General features: G+C 50.1%; 1 protein-coding gene across 1 annotated transcript; it reads left to right on the top strand.

Annotated features, from left to right (window-relative positions):
* The first annotated feature begins 449 nt into the window (after window positions 1–449).
* On the top strand, window positions 450–23,608 carry LOC111148672 (cyclin dependent kinase 2 interacting protein). The gene is made up of 5 exons (XM_022505441.1): window positions 450–498; window positions 11,294–11,462; window positions 13,972–14,101; window positions 21,304–21,433; window positions 23,131–23,608. Exons 1-5 carry the CDS (start codon window positions 492–494, stop codon window positions 23,331–23,333), a joined length of 639 nt encoding a protein of 212 aa, XP_022361149.1. The 5' UTR covers window positions 450–491; the 3' UTR covers window positions 23,334–23,608.

Genomic DNA, 23,608 nt, shown 5'->3' with positions numbered 1-23,608 from the left:
CCCTCCGCGAACCGCTGGCTCTTGCCGGGCGCCTCCAGTGCTGTGGCATTCGGGCTCGGCCACCCGGCTCGGGCGCCGCGGGGGTGGGAACGGGGACGAGACGGGTCGTGCGACCCTGAGGCGCCGAGGCCAGGGAAGCGCAGCCTGGGGGAGGCGTGAGCGGCGGCGGGGAGACGGAGGAAGGGGCGCGGGCTGGACGGCGGGGGCAGCGGGGCCAACAGCGGCGTCGCCGGACTCACCTCCCGCGGCGGCCCCTCAGGACTCGCTGGCCCGGCCCGGCCGGAGGAGGCGGGGACGGACTCCGGGCCGCGGGGGCTGCCGGGAGCCCGTTCCCCGGGCAACGGGGACAGTATCGCGCAGCGACTGCCGGAGGCTGGAGCAGCCGAGCCACAAGTGGCGGCGAGCCAGCCGAGCGCGCCGGAAGGACGTCAGCGCGCTTCCGGCGGCCGTGGGCGGGGCTCCAGGCTCCTTCCCGGGATATCTGCGGACGCATGGCAGGTTCGTGCGACGGGACAGGTCCGGGGAGCGGGGAGGGTGTGCGCGTCCCCGCTGGGCCTGCAGCATGGGCGGGGGGCCGGGGGCCTGCGGGAGTGAGCAGGGGTCCCTGCCTTGGCCCAGCCCATCCCGCTGGCCTCGCGCAGGCTCGGCGGTCCGCCCGGGAGCCAGTCAGTCTGGCTGAGCCTCGGTTCCTTCCTTGTGTAGAAACCACTCGCATGGACAGGAGGGTCTGCCCATCCCGACGCTCAGAGCGTGACTGTCATTGTAAACCGGATTAGCGGAGGACACTGTGCGCCAAGCCTTGCATGGCCAGCTCCTCCCAAAACCTTCCCCTGAGTGCCCCTCAGGATTACCCGCCACAGAGCTCTACCTTGTAACACAAGCTGTCGTTCAGCGAGCACCGTGTGCCAAGTAGTGTCCCAAGTGCTTTACGTGGGTCAGCGCGATAGAGCCCCACAGGGATCCCGTGTGCTAATGTGAACGGATTGGAAGCCGCGGCTCGGAAGGGACGCTAACCTCACTCTACTCTGTTCTGTGACTCCCATAACTGGTCTCTTTCCCGACTGGCCCGAGTTTCTTGAACTTAGAACTGTGTTTTTGGTTCCTAAATACGTGCTGGGTATGGAGCAGACAGACGTGAATCAGACGGGGTTTTCACCCTCAAGGAGCCCCTCCTGGAGGAGAGAAACCCTTAGAATATTATAGGGCAGGTGATAAGGACTATTTCTCCATTTAACACATTTTATTCACCAACTACTGTGTGCTGAGGTTGGGAGAGGGAACAAGACATAGTCACTGCTCAGGTGGGCTTACGGTCAGCGGGGAATATAAACATTACACAAGCAAATATACCACGCTGGTGAGTGTCAGTGATAGCTGAAGAGGTTGTTTCAGATATCCAGTGCAATGAGTCCTAACCCAACCTGGGAGATCCAGGAAGATGTCCTTGTGGAAGGAGTGATTTCTGAAAACCTAAATCAGATCATGTCACTTTCCTACTCAGAGCTTATTGCTTCCTTTCCACTGACTTGGAATAAATCTAAACTCTTTGTCTTGGTCTTTGTCTTGGTCTTAAGGTTCCAGTTGCTTGACTGTCCCCTCCCCCCTCCCCCCCCCCCCAACCACCATTCTATTCTAGGTGATGTGGGATCATCGAGTACAAACGTCAAGAAAGAATTATTGGGATGTTGCATGGTGCAACTTAGTAAGTTTATTTAAGTAGCATGGGGCAGGACCCATGGGCAGAAAGGCTGCATTTTTGCTTAGTGGTCAAGAGGGAGGAAACATGCTGGGAGTATTATAAATTTTTCTGTGAATTTCTACTGATAAAACTACTTTAGCAAGATTTCTCTGGTGCTTATCATTCAGTTCAATATTAACTGTTGGTGAGATTTATAAGCAGTCATGAGACCCTTTAAGAATGCAGCAACTGGGGCGTCTGGGTGGCTCAGTAGGTGAAGCTACTGCCTTTGGCTCAGGTCATGATCCCAGGGTCCTGGGACCGGGCCCTCGTGTGGCTCCCTGCTTAGCAGGGAGACTGCTTGTCCCTCTCCCCGTGCCCCTCCCTCTGCTTGTGCTTTCTTTCCCTCTCTCACTCAAATGAAAAAATAAAATCTTAACCAAAAAAAAAAAAAAAAAGTGCAGCAACCATCACATATCTGATCTTTGTTGGAACTATGTAGGCTAAAGGTCAACCTTCCAGGCTAAAGGTTTACATTTTTCTGCTTTCTATCCCTCGTCATAAACACGCTGGTCTTGCTTAATTTTTCAGACTCACCGTGCTCATTCTCACATTAGGACCTACTGCTGACCTCTCATCATTCAGGTTCCAGCCTAAATGACATCACTTCAGGGGTTCACTGTAACACAAGACCCCTTTTTCTTTTCCGCGTGGCACTTACCACAATCTGAATCGATCATGGTTATCTGGTTGTGTATTATCCACCACCTCTTTGCAAAGTAAGTTCAATGAAAATGGCCCTGGTACACCTCATTCAGTCCCTCCATCCCCTATGTCCGGCATGTTGTTGATGAGTCCTATAAATAAAGACTGAAGGGATGTTTAAATAAGCAGAGCCTTAAAGGACTCTAGGAGTTAGCCAAGTGAGTGGGGACATACACAGCCAGCAGATACATTCTAGGTCAAAGTCAGAACTTGCACAGAGCTAGCCCTAAGGCACAGAGAGCAAGCCGGGAGAAGCTGGATAAGCCCTGCCTGGTTGGCAGGACTTGCATAACAGGTGTGATTGCGGTTTATACTAACAAGTAAATATTTGGTCTTTGTCCTTTTCTTGGCAGAGAAGTAAAACCCTTGGTATTTCCTAAGTGTGAGAATGAGCAAGGTGTCTTTTGTTACATTGATGAAGTAACTTGGGAAGCCTTTGGATGGGTGCTGGTTCCCACGCACAAACACACACAGTCCCCCCAGTCACATGATTAAAGGGTTGGAACTGGGGCGCCTGGGTGGCTCAGTCATTAAGCGTCTGCCTTTGCTTGGGTTATGATCCCAGGGTCCTGGGATTGAGCCCGAGTCGGGCTCCCTGCTTGGCAGGAAACCTGCTTCTCCAGGAAGGCAGCGGCTTAACCCACTGAGCCACCCAGGCGCCCTGTTGAAATCATTCTTACTTTCCTTCCTCCTGCTGGTTGTGGAGGCTACAGCAAGTAGTATGTGCGTGAACACCCGCCTCTCCAGGGCTTCTGACTCCATTTTAAATGAGGTTTCCTTTATTTTCACATTTCCCTCTTTTGAGCAATTTGCTAAAAAAAAAAAAAAAAAAAAATCACTTTATCAAGAGTCAGGTTTCCTGCCTGCATTTAGTGGCTTTGTCCACTTTCCTGGTTGTCCCATCCCGTGTCAGAGGGAAAGTGTATAATGACTGGAAGCCATTGAGGGCACATGTGAGTGACAAGAAAGGGTAGGAGGGAGACCTCAGTACTTCCCATCTAAAATCTCTACCTTGGGGGCGCCTGGGTGGCTCAGTGGGTTAAGTCTCTGCCTTCAGCTCAGGTCATGATCCCAGGGTCCTGGGATCGAGCCCCGCATCGGGCTCTCTGCTCTGCAGGGAGCCTGCTTCCCCCCTTCTCTCTGCCTTCCTCTCTCCCTACTTGTGATCTCTGTCTGTTAAATAAATAAATAAAATCTTTAAAAAAAAAAAAAAAGTGAGGGGTGCCTGAGTGGCTCAGTGGGTTAAAGCCTCTGCCTTCAGCTCAGGTCATGATCCCAGGGTCCTGGGATCGAGCCCCGCATCGGGCTCTCTGCTCTGCAGGGAGCCTGCCTCCACCTCTATCTCTGCCTGCCTCTCTGCCTACTTGTGATCTGTCTGTCAAATAAATAAATAAAATCTTAAAAAAAAAATTATCTACTTTGGGGCACCTGGGTGCCTCAGTGAGTTAAGCATCTGCCTTCAGCTGAGGTCATGATCCTGGGGTCCTGGAATAGAGTCCCACATCAGGCTCCCTGCTCAGCACAGGCGTCTGCTTCTCCCTCTCCCTCTGCCACTCCCCCTGCTTGTGTGCTCTCTCTCTCTCTCTGTATGTGTCAAATAAGTAAATAAATAAATAAGATCTTTTTTAAAAAGGGCAGAATTAGGGGCGCCTGGATGGCTCAGTGGGTTGGGCCTCTGCTTTCGGCTCGGGTCATGATTTAGGGTCCTGGGATGGAGCCCTGCGTCAGGCTCTCTGCTCAGCGGGGAGCCTGCTTCCCCCTCTCTCTCTGCCTGCCTCTCTGCCTACTTGTGATCTTTCTCTCTGTCAAATAAATAAATAAAATCTTTTTTTAAAAAAGGGCAGAATTAAAAATAATATAACAAATCCAGCTTGATAGTTCTAAACCAGGAGCTCAAACCTGAAGGTAACCAGCTAAATAGATCAGAAGACCAGGGGTCATTAGGGGTAATTCGTTGTAGTCAGTGCTCTTGTTCCCTGATTTTGTGTAAGTGGGTTTCTGTTTCTCCAGAGGTGTTTACCCAGGTACAGCAGGTGGTATTTCTGCACAAATGCCTTATTCAGCAAGTAGATTGTCCAAAATGCCTTTATTTTTATTTATTTTTTAAAGATTTTATTTATTTATTTGACAGAGAGAGAGATCACAAGTAGGCAGAGAGGCAGGCAGAGAGAGAGGGGGAAGCAGGCTCCCCACTAAGCAGAGAGCCTGATGTGGGGCTCGATCCCGTGATACCATGACCTGAGCCGAAGGCAGAGGCTTAACGCACTGAACCACACAGGCGCCCCCTTTTTAAATTTTTTATTTATTTATTTACTTGAGAGAGAGAGAGAGAGAGAGAGAGAGAGCAGAGCAGGAGAGTGGGCAGAGAGAGAGGGAGAAGCAGACTGAGGGAGCCCGATGCAGAGCTCAATCCCAGGATCCTGGGATCATGACCTGAACCAAAGGCAGATGCTTAACTGACTGAGCCACCCAGGCGCCCCATCCAAAACTCCTTCAGCCAACAAGTCCCATGATCATTGTTGGGCTACTCTTGCTTTGGCTGTGGAATCAGCTACCTCTCCTAATGTAGGGTGAGATTTCAGATCGTGTGTTCATTGGCACTTACTCTGATGCAAAAGGAAAAGCCTCCCTACAGAGCCAAACCAGGAGTCACATATGCCCCCAGAAGTTCCTGGTTAAGAGTGCCATGAAGCCTAATGGGGCAGGCCAGTGGAGGCCTCTGGTTTGTTATGAAAGTTAACAATAAACAATAAACATTGACTTCCAAGTTGCCAACTGTCTAAGCATTCGTATGCCTTGGGAAATGCTGTTCCTGTAAACAAAAATGAAACCATGTGGTGCGTGGGGACCCCAGCTAAGGTCTGGAGTGTGATTTATTAGCTGGAATTTCCTGATAAGCCTTTTCAAGCCAGGGATCAGAGGAGTTGAGATGATATTCCGTGAGAGGCCATCCCTTCATGAAGGGGTCTTTTATAGGAACTTTGCAAAGAGGCATAAACTTATTTGTATTTCCCTTGGGTGCAGGGAGAGAGATCACACTTACTAAGGAAAAGAATGTGGGATTAACCGATGGCAAAAATTCAGGGATTTAACTGAGCTAGTACAGTCATGACTGGGGAAAGGCTGAAGCAAGTGCGGGAGTGCTGGTCATAGTAGCCTACCTGGTAGGTGACATCTGCAGGCTTGCAGGTGTCGTCTACCACGGCATTTGGGACTACAAAGAAATTGGATATAGGTTATAGGTGTCTGACATTGTGAACAGGTCAGAGCTTCTGGTGACAGGTGCAATAGTCAGAAAGCTTTCCTCCTTTTGTGGGGGATTGGGAAATGTGATTAGGGCACTATCTTTCTGAGAGAGGGCGAGGGGCATCTGGGTGGATCAGTCGGTTGGGCATCCAACTCTTGGTTTTGGCTCTGGTCATGATCTCAGGGTTGTGAGATTGAGCCCTGCAGGAGTCCTGTCATGCCAGAAACTCTAATTCCGCCCCCTCTTTCTTTTTCTTCTTCTTCTTCTTCTTCCTCTTCCCGTCTTCCTCTTCCTCCTCCTCCTTCTTCTTTTTTAGAGGAGAATGTGCATGTGCATACAAGCAGCGGGGGAGGGAGGAGAGAATCTCAAGCAGGCTCCACACCCAGCATGGAACCCAATGCAGGCCCCTTCATGCTCCCTCTCTAATAATGATGATAATAATAATAATAATAATGGCCAGAGCAGCTGTGAGGAATATAGCACCTAATATATTTTGGACGTAAGACCCATTTAAAATTTTCTCCCCACTAAAAATAGGAAGCCAGCCTGTTTCCATGACATTACAAAATTGTGAGCCACTCCTAAAGCGTATCTGCTGTCAGCGTAAATGTGGGCAGCTGTGCCCTTGGCAAGCACGCCCGCCATGGGAGGGTGTACAGCTTGGCTTGTTGCGGTGAAGTGGCCCAAGGTAATGGTGTCACTCAGTTACTTCAAAGGGATTTGCAAGTGCATATCCAGCACAACATTCGCCATTTCTACCTCGAAACGAAAACCATCAGGGAACCATGAGAAGTCAGTGTCATCCAAAGGATGTCAGTCGTCACAGGAGGGAGTCAGGAGGTGATCCGTCAGTCAGGCACGAGTAGGGAGGTGACCGCAGCGAGGAGTTCTGGGAGGAGTGGTTAGGAAGAGGATTTCACAGGAGGGGGATGACTGGCTGGGGGGTGGTGGGTGTTCAGGGGGGCCTCTACTGCATGGGGCATGGGGATGGCTGTGGGGGTCCCGGGACTGTCTCCTTGCCCTTAGCCAAAAGAGTGGTGGCAGGAATGGCTCTGAGGCAAGGTGACTGGTGCCACGTGGCATGTTGTTGGCTGTAATGCCCTATGGGGTCGATGGTGATCCCTGTGTTTAGGGTGAGTAACCCCAAGGAATTCCCTTCTTTTTCATATATAAAAAGAAAGTTGATCACTGGGATGGCCAAGGGCAGGGGAATTTATTAAGCTTTCTTTTTTTTTTTAAGATTTTATTTGTTTATTTGAGAGAGAGAGAGGGAGAGTGAGCATGAAAGAGAGAGAGAGAGAGAGAATGCACACTTGAGGACCATCGGGAGGAGGGATAGAGAGAGGGGGAGAAGCAGACCCCCTGCTGAACATGGAGCCCGCTGTGGGGCTTAATCCCAGGACTCTGAGATCATGACCTGAGCCGAAGGCAGAGGCTTACCCACTGAGCTGCCCAGGTATCCTTCATCCTGGTCCTCCTAACTAGAAGATCACCCCAGTAATGAACTGGAAAACCTGCCCAGTAATGAACACAGAGTTCAAGGCTACCCAAGTAGATTTGGTGTTTAAAGGAAGATCAGAATTTTCTTTAAAAACCATTTGGAGGGGCACCGGGGTGGCTTAATTGGTTGAGCATCCAACTCTTGATTTTGGCTCTGGTCATGATCTCAGGGTCATGAGATCAAGCCCTGCATCGGGTTCATGCTGAGCGTGGAGCCTGCCTAAGATTTTCTCTCTAAACAAAAACAAAAACAAAAAAAAAAAAAAAAAAAAAATCCCCACAGTAACTCGGAGCCAACTATGATCATCGTGCGTGGGTTCATTGGGTTTCTGAGTACAAGCCTGAAGCAAGTGTGTTTGGCAGGTGTTGGGAAAGCCCTAGGAATTGCTGCTAAAGGCATTTAGTGCCTGCAGGAGCTCAATCATATAGCAAAGCGGGGGGTAGGACTCCCATCTGTGGTTCTACAGATCCCTCCGTGGAGCAGCTGGCCCCGGGATCCCAACACACCGGGCTCGGCCACTCGCCGCAGACAAAATCCACAGGCACAGAGGCGAGTGGTGGCACACAAGAAAGGACTTCATGTCAGGGAGCTGGACACCGGGAGGACCATGGACTAGTGTCTCAGAGAGTCTCCCAAGCCCTGAAGATCCTCCCAGGTCTGTCTAAGGAGAATGTGGGACAAAGGTGGGTGGTATGTGCAGGGGGCAGCGAAGGTCTGGTGTCGCTGTCACGGGGCCGGTCAGGAGGGGTCTTGCTGGCTCCGGCCGTCCTTGTCGCTTGAGGGGGTAGTTTTGGTTCCCCTCACGGGATGCTCTGCCAGCTGGCTCTTTTCCAGAGTTAAGAGATAAGCTGAAAAGAAGAACTTAGTCATGTAGGAAGTACTGACCGAGGTCGGAAGGGACATCCTTCCCTCACCAGGATTACCCGCACGGCGAGTTCATCGAGTGATGGGACTGGTCCTGGACAGCAGGCTTGTGGAATCACGGATCTGAATCTGAGAAACCCAGCTGATGTGTCACCGTCTCAGCAAATCTGTGAGGATCTGTGGGGACTGTCAGCAACTCGGAGCGTCCCAAATCTCACCTTGGGAAAGTCTTTGACTGTAGCTTCTAATTCACCTCCAGTCCAGGCCACATGAGAAATTGGGGGGTTCTCATGTGGATCCTCAGAGGGTCTGAATTTAATGGGGCAGGTTTTCATAGGTTTGGGAGAGGGAGGGAGGGACGTCCAGAGAGAGGAATGAGGAAGTGCAAGGGCGTAAAGGAGGTGGGGGGCCGTGCAGGAGGGACAGGGGAAGGTGGCTATGAGCCCTGCGAAGATGAGTTTGTGCCCTGAGACCAAGAGGACAGGAGGGGAGCAAGAGGCCTCAGAAGATTTTGTCTTCCTTTAATTGTTTGTTGCTTGGCTAATTTGGAATCGTATTTTATAAAGAGGCGACTTGAGAGTCCTAAGTTCTGTTAGAAGCCTCCAGGTACCCATTAAATCGGGCGTCCCATGGAGTCTGTTTAATTCTAGAGTCAGAGGTGAGGTTGAGAGTTCCCCATAATGGCTGTTGACGTTTGAACTCATCTTTGGGTAAGTTGGTACATTTAGTCTGTCTTTTCTTTTTTTTAATTTTTATTTATTTATTTGGGAGAAAAAGAGAGTAAGCATGAGCAGGGAGAGGGGCAGAGGTAGAAGGAGAAGCAGACTCCCTGCTGGGCAGAGAGCCCGATGTGGGATTCGATCCCAGGACCCTAGGATTGTGACCTGAGCCAAGGCAGACACTTAACTGACAGAGCCACCTCTGTGCCCCTTTTGTTTCCATAGTGGCCATTCTGACAGGTGTGAGGTGATAGCTTATCGTGGGTTTTGATGTAGGAAAGACGGTAGGGTTCGAAGTCAATGGCCGAGAAAGAATTCTTGAGACATCTTGGTCTTTGGAGCATTCTTGGTCCAAAAAGGTGGTTTTATTAAAGCACAGGGACAGGACCCATGGATAGAAAGAGCCGCACTGGGGTCATGAGGAGTGGTCCATTATATACCCCCAAGTTGAGCAGAAGTCAGGGACAGTGTAAGTCTTTAAGGAATTTTGGAAGCAAGGTTTCCAGGACCTTGAGGGGGGTAGCTGTTGTTGGGAAAAGGTCATTTATTATTGTCTAAAAACACCTTATCCATGAGACCCTTCAGATGTATAACAGTGGGCCATATGCTTGGGGGGGTGATTGCCAACATGTATCTCGGGGTTAGAGAAAAAGGAAATTTCTAAAGGAATTTTTATTTAAGACTTACAGGATCCTGGGAGGAGAGGGGAGTCAGGGGAAGATTGCCTTACACCTTTAGCAAGGGATTAGCTTCAAGGCAGCTGGTTTCCTAGGGGAATGTCACTCTGCCTGTTTTAAGGACTTACCAATGGGCTGTAAGTAGTAAGGAAATTTAATAATTTTTCTTTTGCCTTTGTTTCCCACATCCATTTTGAATTGCTATTCCCTGATGATGAGTGATGTTGAGCATCTCTTCGTGTGTCTGTTGGCCGTCCGTATGTCTTCTTTGGGAAAATGTCTATTCATGTCCTCTGTCCATTTTGAAATTGGATTATTGTTTTTTTGGTGTTGGATTGTGTCATTTCTTTATAAGTCCGTTAGAGAAAAATAAATACCATATGATTTCATGCATGTGTGGAATTTAAGAAACAAAGCAAACAGAAAAAAGACTTGTAACAACAGAGAACACATCGATGGGTACCGGGGGGAGGGGGAGGTGGTGGGGAGATGGGGGAAACAGGTGATGGGGATTAGGGAGCACACTTGTGCTGAGTACTAGGTCATGTATGGAGGTGTTGAATCACTAGATGAAACACATGAAACCAGTATAGCACTGTGCTAATATACTCAAATGCAAATAAATGAGTACGTAAATAATAGTAAAGCAGACAAGGAGGGACTGTAGCTTTTTTTTTTTAAGATTTTATTTATTTAGGGACGCCTGGGTGGCTCAGTGGGTTAAGCTGCTGCCTTCGGCTCGGGTCGTGATCTCGGAGTCCTGGGATCGAGCCCCGCATCAGGCTCTCTGCTCAGCAGGGAGCCTGCTTCCTCCTCTCTCTCTCTGCCTGCCTCTCTGCCTGCTTGTGATCTCTCTGTCAAATAAATAAAAAAAAAAAAAGATTTTATTTATTTATTTGACAGAGAGAGACACAGCGAGAGAGGGAACACAAGCAGGGGGAATGGGAGAGGGAGAAGCAGTCTTCCTGCTGAGCAGGGAGCCCCATGTGGGGCTCAATCCCAGGACGCTGGGATCATGACCTGAGCCGAAGGCAGACACTTAACAACTGAGCCATCCAGGTGCCCCAGGACCATAGCTTTTAAACCTAAAACTTGACAGGGTCCCAAAAAGAGGACCCTCCTGAGAGAGTGTGGAGAATCAAAATCCCATTACTCAAAATCTGGGGTGCCGAAAAGAAGTGAGTGAGTGCTTCAAACAGATCCTGAATAAAGTCGGGTGCGGAATCTGAGACACTCTCCAAAGGGGTGAGCACGAGACCTCCACGCAGACACCTGGTCCCGTGGGGTCCTCTTCTTTGGATCCCACTCTGGCCGCCAAGTAATATAAACTTTAAACAGAGCAAAGAACATCTCTAAATGGGAAAAAAAAAAAAAAAAAAAAGAGTTTATTCAGGAACTGCAAAGAAATTGCAGTTCAGGACAATTCCCTGTGACAAATCGTTGGCAAGTTAGAAGAGACAAGGGGAAGGTCAGCTTTAATTAGGTTTTAGGGGGAAGTGGGGAAGGGTTGAACCCAAGTTCCGTGGAGAACAAGAGTTTGAGGTTTGTAGTGGTTTCTCATCAGCTAGAAGGGGTGGTTGGTGGGTGAGCCCTTGCTGGAGCTGGGGGTGGGGGAAGGCACCTTCTTTTCTTTCAAAGCCAGGAAATGAAATTCCTACATGAAGAGTGGCCTCCCTTGTCGTGATAACTCTTCTCCCTCCTTTCCGCGGGTTGTGCAGGCCACAGCAAGTCATGCATGTGTGAGAGCCGCCCTTTCACGGCTCCCTGACTCCATCCGAAATGAGGTTCCTTTTATTTATTTCACAAATTTGTAATCATTATGTTTCTCTTATTCCCTGTCAGCAAACACTCTTGGAAGTGCAACGCCCAGAAAACCTGTCTTATCTGTCAGCGCAAGAAAAATTAAGGACAATGCAGCTGATTGGCATAATTTGATCCTGAAATGGGAAACCCTCAACGACGTGGGCTTTGCTACTGCAAACGGCATTGCCAACCTGAAGATCCGGTTGCGGTGAGTATGTGTGGAGGTCCTCGTGCTCTAAGCTCCGCACCCTTACTGATCGGGCACGAGTCTGCTGGGGGTCTTTCAGGGCGGTAATGGCAGTCCGCGTCCGCATGAGCGGATGACCTCACGTTGAGAAGAGGAGCAGGTGGTAAAACGATGTGCACATCTATCAACTGTGCATGTCCATTTTAAACACAGAATGGTGCTACCTACTGTTCATGTTTATGTCTGTATATAAAATTATGGAAATGGATTGGAAGGACGGGCCCAGTCGAGAAGCTCGCCCCTTCAGAATGGGTGAGCGCCAGGTGGGAGGTCAGCAGGATTGGACTTCACGACCTTGTACTTTATTTCTGTGACGTTGTGATGGACAGTAAGAGCACTCCTTCTCTTTGGTCTCCCTCCCTGTTCCTGGCATACAGGTCTGAAAACCCCTCCGACTTCCCAATGGATAAGGGCACTAGGAGCATCCTGTGTTCTAATATCTGGTCTTTTGTCCTCCAGAATGATCCAGGTGAAAGGAGTGTCCTGTTCTTCATAACATGTCCCTTCCAGCCACCCCTGAGTTCAGGCTAGGGAGGTGATTTCTAGCCAGCCCCCTGGGAACCAAGCAGGGGATTAGAGAGCGAGAATTTTCAGCCCCACCCCTTCACCCCACCTCCCAGGGAAGGGAGAGGAGTCCCCAGTGGCCAGTGATTTAGTCAATTGTGCTTACCTAACAAAGCCTCCGTAGGACCCCAAAAGGATGGGGTCGGGAGAGCTTCTGCTCTGGGGAATGGTTAACACCTCTCCCTGCTGGAAGGGTGGCCCCCAGACTCCACAGGGACCAAATCCCTGTGCTCAGGACCCTCCCAGACTTTCCTCTGTGTTCCTCTTCATCAGGCTGTTCTTTCGTATCCCTTAATATCCTTTGTCATGAAGCAGCGATCCAGTAAGGAAACCATTTTCCGGAGTTCTGTGAGCCGCTCTAGCAAATCCTTCAGATCCAAGGGGGCGGCTTGGGGGAACCTCTTACCCACGGCCCATTAGTAAGAAACACAGCTAACACCTTGGACTTGCCGTTGGTGTCTGGAGTTGAGCGGGGACTGTCTCGTGGGGCCAAGCACTGATGTGTGGGCTGCCTGGTGTGGAGAAACTCACTCCCTGCCTTTGGTGGACGGGTGTCAGAAGTCAGGGGGAGGATGGAGAGTAGAGGAGAACTAGGAGTGTACTTTTCCTTAGTAATTTCTTTCTTTCTGTGTGTTTTTTTTTAATTAAATCATTCTTCACTTAAGACCAAGTGGTCTTTTTTAAAATATGATTATTTATTTATTTATTTGACACAGAGAGGTAGCGGGAGAGGGAACACAAGCAAGGGGAGTGGGAGAGGGAGAAGCAGGCTTCCTGCTGAGAAGGAAACCGGACTTGGAGCTTGATCGCAGAACCCCGGGATCATGACCTGAGCCGAAGGCAGACGCTTAACAACTGAGCCACCCAGGCGCCCCGTAATTTCCTATTTTTTAGATGTTTTATTTATTTGTTTATTTGAGAGAGAGAGAATGAGCAGGGGGAGGGGCAGAGGGAGAGGGAGAAGCAGACTCCTTGATGAGCAGAGAGCCCTATGCAGGGCTCAATCCCAGGACCCCAGGACTGTGACCTGAGTCAAAGACAGACGCTCAACCCACTAAGCCACCCAGCCCCCCCCCCCCCATAGGGCTCTCTGCTCATCAAGGAGTCTGCTTCTCCCTCTCCCTCTGCCCGCCATTCTGTCTGCCTGTGCTTGCTCTCTCTCTGACAAATAAATAAATAAAATCTTTAAAAAAAAAAAAAAAAAAAAAAGAAAATAAAAACATAAAAAGACAAAGGAGTCCTGAGAAAACTGTTGGCAGTTGCCAATTCCGATGGGAAGGTTGGCCTCGTTATTCTTTGCACTTCCTGCACGTGTAATTTCTTATCTCAAAGTTATAATTCTGTGTTCCTGTGTCATTGTCCATAAGGAGACTACTGTTCCCTGGTTCTGGCCCGTTCCCGCCGCAGGTGTCACGCGGCAGGCCCTCTCCTGCCTCTTCCCGCCGAGGCCCACTCGCCCTCCTGCACTCGGAGCTGAGACTGTCCTGTTTTCGTGCTTCGTCGAAGTGTTGTGACCACACTAGGTTAATTTCATGCCCCACAGGCCACAGCCTTCGGTTTACCAAACAGTTCCCAGATGGTGAACTCTGGGGAAATGGTCACGTCGCCTTCATGTTCGTACACCCAGCTCGGAGCCCTAGGCCAAGGGCACCACGGGGCGACCTTCAGCCCAGTCCCTCCAGCGCAGAGCGGGTGGGCGTGTTCCTTGGGCTCAGTAATGAATAATAAATAAGGAATAATAATGAATAATAAGTAATAAGGAATCCTGTATCACAGCCACATGAAGTACACCTGGGCCAAATGCCTGACACCCTTATGTGGAGATCGCACTTTCTGGGCTCTGCCGTAAGGAAGCGAGGTGCCTTTCAGGGTGTACTTTGTTTCCACTCTTTTCCCTTTTGTCCAGGAGTGAAGATAAGACAGAGTTACAGAGCAGCAGTCCGGCTTACAGGGAAGATACGGACAAGACGCTTCCAGAATATAGCAAGGAGCTCGAGACTCTGTGTGAGGAGCTGCAGACCACCTTGGAGGCTTTGGTGAGATCCAGAGCCCCTGGCACCTGGGCTCGCAGCCACCGAACCTCGGGGGGGTGGGGGTGGACTTGGGACTTTCTTCGCGCTCGGCAGGTGTGCACATGGTGGGAGACGCTCTCCCCCAGACGCTTGCCTTTCCCTCCTCAGCCTCCTCCACTTGCCTCTTAAATCTCAGTGCCCCCCGGGTGCTGTCTTAGACCTTTGTTCTTTCTGCCCCATGTGCTGTCTGGGTCCATCTCACCCACTTCTGAAGGCTCCGCATGGTAAATATTTTGGGATTTGTGGGCCCTACTGTGCCTCATCATCACTGGGCTCCCCCATGTAGCGACCCAGAGGTGGTGCAGAAGTGAATGGCGGCCTAGCTGGCGCACAGGGGTGCGTGAGCACCAACCTCCAGAGTCCCAAATAGACCAGGCTGGGCCACTCACCACTGACAAGATCCACAGGCAGAGAAGCGAGTGGTGGGGGCACAAGAAAGGACTCTGTTTCAGTGAGGCAGACACCGGGAGGGCAGCAGACTAGCGTCTCAATGACCCTCTGGAAAGTGCTGGAAAGACTTGCAGGTTTATGTAAGGAGATGTGGGACAAAGGTTGGTGGGTACGTGCAGGTGGGCGGTAAAACGTTGATCGTGATTGCTGGGTTGGGGGGCAGGGTCACACGGGGTCTTGCTGGCTCTGGGCAGTTGTCGTTGCTTGAGGGGGTAGTTTTGGCTCCTGTCACAGGATGTCCAAATGGACGTAGTTCCGGTTTCTGTCCGTGTGGCTGTGTTCCAATAAAACTTTATTCATGGGGACACCTGGGTGGCTCAGTTGGTTAAGCAGCTGCCTTCGGCTCAGGTCATGATCCCAGCGTCCTGGGATCGAGTCCCACATCGGGCTCCTTGCTCATCAGGGAGCCTGCTTCTCCCTCTGCCTCTGCCTGCCATTCTGTCTGCCTGTGCTTGCTCTCTCTCCCTCTCTCTCTCTCTGACAAATAATTAAATAAAATCTTTAAAAAAAACAAAAACTTTATTCATGGACACTGAAATTTTAATATCACATAATTTTGATGTATTGTAGAATATTCTTTTTACACGGTTCTCTGAAGCATTTCAGAATATAAAACCCATTCTGAGCTCTTGGGCCATACTAAAGTAGTGTGTGGGCTGGCTTCGGTCTGTGGGCCCTGGTCTGGCCCACGAGAGATGTTCTCAGTGTGTAACGAACTAATGACTGGTTCCATTACCAGTACCCACCGCACCTGCCACCAATCGTAGACTTAGCTCCGCATCTCCTCGCTGGGCACAGACTCCAACTTGGGTAACTAGAACTTACCCATGAACATGGAAAATCTTTATCTTTTAATCTTAGATGAAAATGTTTCTGATCTTTGACATAACTTCTTGCCTGTGAAACAGAATATGTGGAGTGTAATTATGTGGAGTGTGATTGTATTTCTTCTAGATACTACTTGATCAGATTTAGGATTCCAACTGTTCCAAAGCTGTCGGTTTAAAGAAGTTTTTCAGGAGGGGCACCTGGGTGGCTCAGTCAGTTAAGTGTCTGCCTTTGGCTCAGGTCATGATCCCAGGGCCCTGGGATCGAGTCTCGAGACATTCTCCCTGCTCGGCAGGTAGTCTGTTTCCGCGTATCCCTCTGCCTGCTGCTCCCCCTACTTGTGCTCTCTCTGTGTCAAATAAATAAATAAAATCTTTAAAAATAAATAAATAGAAGACTTTTTAGGAAAGAAAGACAGACTACCTTTTTTCTTTTTTTTTAAGTAGGCTCCACACCGAGCATGGAGTCCAATGCGGGGCCTGAACTCACAACCCCGAGATCAAGATCTGAGTTGAGATCAAAAGTCAGACACTTAACCAACTGAGCCACCCAGGCGCCCCAACACTACCCTTTTAGACACATCACCTGTAAGATACATTATGGTTTCAGGAACACTAAAATGAGAAAATAAATGTTTGAGGACATTTTGGTAATTTGGCCTTTTATGATCGAAATCAGTAGTGTCTTTGGGATATTAAGATGCTTATGGGGCTAAATAGCAAACAGTTTCCTCCAAGCAGATGATCAGGTTTCTGTAATCATCCTGTTTTGTGTTCTGCCTTCCCTCACCCTGGGCTTGTGCTGGGGTGACAAGCACTTGCCCTCCACAGGCTGACTGAGCAGGTAACGAGACAGGCGTCAGCAACTCCGTGTCTAGGCCCCCGCTCAGGAAGGCGGGAGAATTAAGGGTGTGGGCTACGTGAGGTCTGCTCTCTTTGTTTGTCTCCATGTTTGCGGCTGTGTCCCTGGCGAGTGAGGTCCAGACACGGAGCTCCTGGCCAGCGGGGAGGCCAAATAAGGCCAAATAAGTGATTGAAAGGGACAGAGTTCTAAGTTAGGGAAAACTGCCCACTTGTTTTGTTTTCTTTTTCCCAAATGAACCTGTTTGGTCATGGCAAGTATTTGTTTGGGCCCCTGGGTGGCACACTTGGTTAAGCCTCCAGTTCTTGGTTTCGGCTCAGGTCGTGATCCAAGGGTCGTGGGATGGAGTCCCGTGTCGCGCTTCTCACTCAGTGCAGGGTCTGCTTGAGATTCTCGCGCTCTCTCTGTCTCTCTCTGCCCCTCCCCCCATGCACGCTCTCCCCTTCTCTCTCTGCCTCTCCCTTTCTCTCTAATAAATAGATCTTTTAAAAATACATACTTTTGTTTGAACAAAAAAGCAGGTGCATGTATTGTTCCTAAAAGAAACCGGGTAGCTGAGTTCCAGTCTTAAAATAATGTGAACAGCCCAAAAGCCAAGCACATGTGCTGCTCCGTCAGCTGCCCTCCAGCCCCGACAACCACGCTGCCTCCCGCCGTAGCCTCTCCATCCCTCGTCCTCTTCCAGGAGAAAGCCTGTCACAGAAGCTCAAAGCTGTGTTAGAACGAGAAACATTTTCAACACATACTGATGTGACTTATACAAAATGTAAAAAAATCTGAAAGGATTTTGTTTTCAAATGCCACTTGGCTCTGGTTAGAGCACACGCTGTCATCTGTCACTGTAGACGTAGGCCCCGCAGGAAGAAGTTTCAGAGGGGAGGCCGATGGGGAAGAGTGGGGGGGTGCCTTTCATTTCAGGCACGCCAGGATGGATTGGCTTTGTCTGTCCTACGCTCACCCACCCTCTAGTGGTGGGCTGGTGCCCTGGGACTCCGTCCTCTGCCCCACTGACCTGCATTGAGGAGGGACAGCGTGGTAAGACGTTAGTGGGGAGAGTCAAGGTCCAGAAAACCCAGCCAGCAGGCTCGGTGAACTGAGCAGCAGCAGAGGAAAGGTGGGTCATGTGCCCTTGGTCCCTCTGACCCGCAGCACAGGCCCAGGGTGAGGCAGGCCAGGAAAGTAGCCGCTGGGTTGTAGGTGGCCACCTGCTTGTGGTCAGCCGAGTTCCCAGGACCTTCAGATAAAGCCCGGGCTGTAGGGACGCCTGGGTGGCTCAGTTGGTTGGGCAGCTGCCTTCGGCTCGGGTCGTGGTCCCGGCGTCCTGGGATCGAGTCCCACATCGGGCTCCTTGCTCAGCGGGGAGCCTGCTTCTCCCTCTGCCTCTGCCTGCCATTCTGTCTGCCTGTGCTCGCTCTCTCTCCCTCTCTCTCTCTGACAAATAAATAAATAAAATCTTTTAAAAAAAAAAAAAAAAAAAAAAAAGCCCGGGCTGTGTCCCTGACAGCCAACAAAATGATGGGCCCACCCATCAGTGCAGACAGAGACAGCATGATGCGTGTTTGGAGCCGGGGTCGGGGGGGCACAGGCATTATCAGGGAGAAGCAATTGGAGGGACTGGAGTTGTAGCCCAGGAAAGGGGGAACCAGCAGACAAAACAACCGCCATCACAGCCAAAAGGTTATCCAAGAACCGAAAAGGGTCCACTGGTTTTCTGAGTCCTCTCAGGGGACAAGGGAGACCCTGGTACTGGCAGAAGCTTTGGCTCCCACCAGGGAACAATGTGGCAAGTCCTGTCCGGAGCTGGAAGGGGCTCCCGCGGAGCCGGTGTGGCCCAAGGTGGGAAATGTGCGCCCAGAGGGCTGGACGATGCTTGCTCCCGGGCGGAACCACACCAGCGCTCGCATACCTCAGTCTTGGACCTGCTTCACAATTCGTATTAATCCCATCCTGTTCATTAACGTTTTTCTGTAATACAATTAAAAATCACATTATATAATCACTTCTCGGTCTTTTAGCTAAGATCAAGTGTAAAATCACATTATACACACTGTTACCTGGGTATTGCTTCCCTGCGGAAGTCTTTGAGCCTGGGGCTGACTCCCTTTTTCCTAAGAAGGGAAGTTTTCTTTCTTTGAAAGGCACCTCTGGAACGGGAGAGAGAGGCACACAGGCCCGAGGCTAGTAGCCCGGGGGGAAGACAGGCTGCACCGGGAGTGCTGCGTGTGGGGTTGCTAATGCTAAGACCCGGTGGCTTTGGGAAGAGGCAGATACTCTGGTCTCTACAGTCTCCCAGGCCACAGTGTCCTGCTTCCATGGATTTACTCTCTATATTTTTTGTGGACACCTGATTTTTAGGAGGGAGAGTTTGCATAAACTCTTAGGAGGGAGATGTGCATAAATCAGCCTGCACCTCCTTCAGACGTGCCCACCCTATGAATCACAAATTTGAACGCCACGTCTGTCGTAATTCGTGAGGCAGTACTGACATGCTGTTGCTGAATGAAGCTGCAGTCTAGTCACATTTCCTTCCTTTTTCCCTACTGCCATCTCTCCACCCCAGACGCCACAGTGAATGTAGTCACCATGTCTGCTCCGGCTCCTTGTGGCTGCCACAGTCTCATGGACTTACCTTGTTTTTTCTAACAGTGACAGTTTTGAGGACAACAGGTCAGGCATTTCGCAGCTGCCCCTCACTTGGTGTCTGTCTGATGACCTTCTCATGATTTGGCCAGGGTCATGGGTTTTTCGAGGGAGACCGCAGAGACGAGGTCTCATCATGTCCCATCAAGGACAGGGACTGTGACCACGCCCATCGCTCTGGGTGTTGACCTTGACCACCTGGCTGTCAGGTTTCTCTGTAAAAGGAGCTCCTTTCCCACTGTCCACACAGCCCACACTGGGGGAGTGGGAAGTTCTGCCCCTCCTCCTCAAGAGCAGAACATGTACGTAAATCGTGTCTCTCGTCCCCCGCCTGTGAATTACTGGACCATTCATTTCTAGCAGCGGGGACTCATGGTTACTTGTTCTCCACCTTGGGCTGTCAGAGAATACTGCTTTATTTTGTCCTCAGATTGTCCCTGCTTTGGCCCATAGGAGTTCCGTTGGCTCCTGTGTCCCCTTGACATGCTTCCATCATTGGTGGAGTTTTTGGTTTGGGTTTTTTTGAACACTTCCTTACTTCCTAGCGTTTCAAGACATTCTAGGCGCGTCTTGTGTATTTCCTGCCTCCGATCAGCCATTTCCCCAAGGAGCCCTCGTTTCTCTGATTGGAGGATGGTTTTAGAAACATGGTCTGGGTGCCAGCTGTCAGGCCCTGAAATCCTCTGCTCTAGGGAATTTATTCTGTTTTGAAGTGGTTTGGAAAGAAGTTCTCGTTCTGTGTTCAAAACCAGAAGTTAATGGAATAAGGCTTTTCATATTGTTTGTCCTGTTCTCTAGCTTTTGGAGAGAATGATTTCCCAGACTTGGCTTTAAGTGTCTTTAATGAATTTGACTGTGGCAGGGGGCTTTGAGGCACCATTTCCCTAATGTGGATGAACGTTTTGCAGTTTGTTCTGTGGGAGGAGGCGTTCTGAGGTTGCTCTGGGAGTGGGCACCTCCGTGTGTGCCTTGCCGGCTCAGGGCTGCCCACCGCGCATGGTCTTTTTCTCTGTTGATGACCAAGCTGTGCACGGCACTGCCGGCCGGCGTCAGGCCTCCAGGATTTTCCTTGCTCTCCCGATCATTTATAAGCTTTTCTTTGAATTAGGTGGCAGGATACAGAGAACGTGGGATGGCATGCCAAGAGATGTGGGTCAGGAAGCGTGGTGCAGGGGTGCTGGCTTTGACCTTCCCTAGCTCAGCAGCCCTGAGAATGGTCTCAGCTATAATGCAGAAATGCTGAGTCCTATCTTTTGGGGTGGGGCCGCGTGAAAGATCAAACCTAAAAAGATTGGGGAAAGGAGCACAGTCCCTTAAAAATCAGTGTTAGCTGCTCCCTCAGCCTTACTCCTGGGTCTTCTGCTGTGAAGGCCCAGGCATTGCCTGAGGGTACAGGACAGAGCACACGTCCCTCCCCAGGAAGACTTTGTGTTCTCCTGGGGCCTACGGCTTGAGCTGACAGTCCATGTCAGAAAAATAAGAAAAAAAATTTTTAAAAATCAACGTTAGCTGAATTTAGCACACACCACATCCGGCGTAATTGGAGAGTGGCCGAAGGGCCAAGTGTAAGGAATTCAGATTTTGACAATTTCTAGATCTCTGTGCATTCACGCCTGTGCACATGGGGTGAAGTATACATAGGGGTCAGAAATGTGGTTTTAGTGGGTCTGTGCTGCTGAAGTCTGAAGTCTTAGTTACTTGGCCCCTGTATGTAACAAATCCTTCCATAGCGCCAACGGGTACTTCAGAAGTACTTCGTCCTTCTTGCCGCCATGTAAGCAGTTTGTCAGAGCGGACTGTGCTGGCTTGTCTGTGCAGCAGGGATGGTGTCCATGTCCCCTGCAGTGGCCGGGCTTCCTGCAGAGGCCACCCCACCCTGAGGCATCGTCAGTGTCCGCTCTCCCCACTTCCTGTGTCAAGTGTGTGGGGCTGCCTTTCATGACCACTGTTTTGCAGATAAGGAAACCGAGCCTCGAGGTTTCAGTAAACTCAGAGGCAGTTCGTAAAAGTCAGAAATGAACTCATCTAATACCCTTCCTCCTGTCATCCCATCAAAGCAGAGCCTGCCTTTTGATTCCTCCAGGTCTTGGGGCTAAAACATTAGCGCCTTCAGAAATCTTAGGGAAGTGGGACTCATCAAGCTTTCTCTCTCCAGCCAGGAAAGCCAGGGCTTTTTTCTGAAGTAATCCGAGTTAAAGAGGTCGTAGCCACTGTCTGCCTCCAGCTGCCTGGAAATGTGCGGCGCGTGGAGTGAACAGTGTTGAGTTATTGGACTTTGGGCCTCGACAGACTTCTGCCTCTTAGCTTCGAAAGCTTACAGTTACTGAATCTGAGACTGTAGTAGATTGCACATAAGCTTCTCATATTCCCAATTAATATCTTTTCAGGCCAAAATACAGATGAAAATGGAAAAGCTATCCTCGACCACCAAGGGGGTTTGTGAGCTAGAGAACTACCATTACCGGGATGGGAGGCCTCGCCCCCCACTATTTCACACATGGCCCACAGCCCATTTCTGTAAGTAGTTCTCTCTGCACTGATTCTCAGGAGTAGAAATTATGAGAGCATTTGTGTTCTTGAGACGTGGTACTTGAAGAACCTAACAGAGTCTGAAATTCGATTCGAGAGGATCCATTGGAAGGAAAGGAGATTGGGGGCATCTTAAAATGGGCCTTTCTTCTTGCCTCTAATAATCAGCAAAGAATATTAAATGTAATTAGAGACACATGAAGCAAGGGGCCCTTATCAGCCCTTTATTATTTTTTTAAAAAGATTTTATTTATTTATTTGACAGACAGGGATCATAAGTAGGCAGAGAGGCAGGCAGAGAGTGGGGGGAGGGAAGCAGGCTCCCTGCTGAGCAAGAGCCCAATGCAGGGCTCAATCCCAGGACCCTGGGACCCTGGGACCCTGGGACCATGACCTGAGCCAAAGGCAGAGGCTTAACCCACTGAGCCACCCAGGCGCCCCCTTATTAGCCCTTTAAAACCAAGTGGTCAAGGCGCCCAGCTGGCTCAGTCCACAGAGCCTATGACTTTCGATCTTGGGGTCATGAGTTCAAGCCCCATGTTGGGCACAGAGATTACTTAAAAAAATAAGTACATAACCTTAAAAAAAAAAGGGGTAGAACGAATTCCACTTGCCTCTGTGGAGACAGATTTTTTTTTCTTTTTTAGAAAGATAAGGTTTTGGGGCACCTGGGTGGTTCAGTCACTTAAGCCTCCAACTCTTGATTTCAGCTCAGGTCTTGATCTCAAGGTCATGAGTTCAAGCCCAGCACTGAAAAAAAAAAAAAAAAAAAAGATATACTGAGGTCAGTTCAACCCCCCAGAAGAAGAACATGGAATGTTCTGGGAACATGGAATTCATTTCTTAAGTTCTACAAGGTCAGGATTACTTTTTTTTTTTTTTTTTTTAAGATTTATTTATTTTAGAGAGAAAGTGAGCATGCACGTGAAAGTAGGGGAAGGGGCTGAGGGAGAGAGAGAGAGAAGCAGGCTCCCTGCTGAGTCCAGAGCCTGACATGGGGCTTGATCCCACGACCCTGAGATTGTGACCTGAACCAAAATCAAGAGTTGGACGTTCAACCGACTGAGCCACCCAGGCGCCGCTCAGAGTTACCATTAGCTTTGTTAGTTCAAAAGAAGGGCCTAGTTATTTGTTACCAATTTGAGACCTCACTTTTTTTTTTTAAGATTTTATTTATTTATTTGACAGACAGAGATCACAAGCAGGCAGAGAGGCAGGCAGAGAGAGAGGGGAAGCAGGCTCCCCGCGGAGCAGAGAGCCTGATGCAGGGCTCTACCCCAGGACCCTGGGATCATGACCCCAGCTGAAGGCAGAGGCTTAACCCACTGAGCTGCCCAGGCGCCCCGAGACCTTACTTTTAAGTAAGGAAGAAAAGGGTAAAACCATTTGATGTGATGTGTTATTGGAACACTGTCAGTTTGAGGTGAACCTACTGTTTATAATCATCGCGGGACCGAAGAGTTGAGCAGAGGCTAGACTTACTCATTAATTTCATGGCCCTTATCATGCCCACTAACATTACTGATGGGTACGAGCCCGAGTGACCCAGACCCACCCGGTCCTCCTTCATCTCCACGCTGTCGCCGAGTCTAGTTTTCAACAAGAAGCTTTCCAAAGTGGCACCCACCCCCAGGCAGGAGCGGTTCTGTGACTTTGTTGCCTCTAAAGAGAGACATTCGTTTCAGACGAGGTCTCCCGCAAGCTTTGCGACATGTACCAGAAGGAGCTTCTCCTGAAGCGCATGGTCACGGAAGAGCTTGCACACGCCGCGGACCACGACCTCACCCTTAGCTACCTGTCAATGTGGCTGCACCAGCCCTATGTGGAGACCAACAGCACGCTGCTTCTGGAAAGCATGCTGCTCGAAACGGGGCACCGGGCCCTGTGACCTCCCGGCATGGCCTGGCCTGAGCCCCCAGGCTCCAGACCCCAGGCTGCTTCTCTGGCTCCCGTGATGGACGGTCTTTCACGTAAGACCGAGTGCTGTGGTGCAGCCGCCCACCGGCCTTAGTGTCTTCCGGACTGGATCACTTTAGTGGCTCCCCGTGGCCTGTCCCGACACTAGACTGCTGGGAGCCATCCTCCCCGCCATGTCATCTGCGCCTATTGTGAAACTGTCACCCAAGAGGACTTCACGAGAAATAAAGGAGTTCCCTACCAGGA

Source organism: Enhydra lutris, unplaced genomic scaffold, assembly GCF_002288905.1.
Source record: "Enhydra lutris kenyoni isolate GAN:26980312 unplaced genomic scaffold, ASM228890v2 scaffoldscaffold20, whole genome shotgun sequence".
Lineage (NCBI taxonomy): Eukaryota > Metazoa > Chordata > Mammalia > Carnivora > Mustelidae > Enhydra > Enhydra lutris.
The sequence above is the reverse complement of the archived record's forward strand: the minus strand, read 5'-3'. Positions and strand labels throughout refer to the sequence as shown.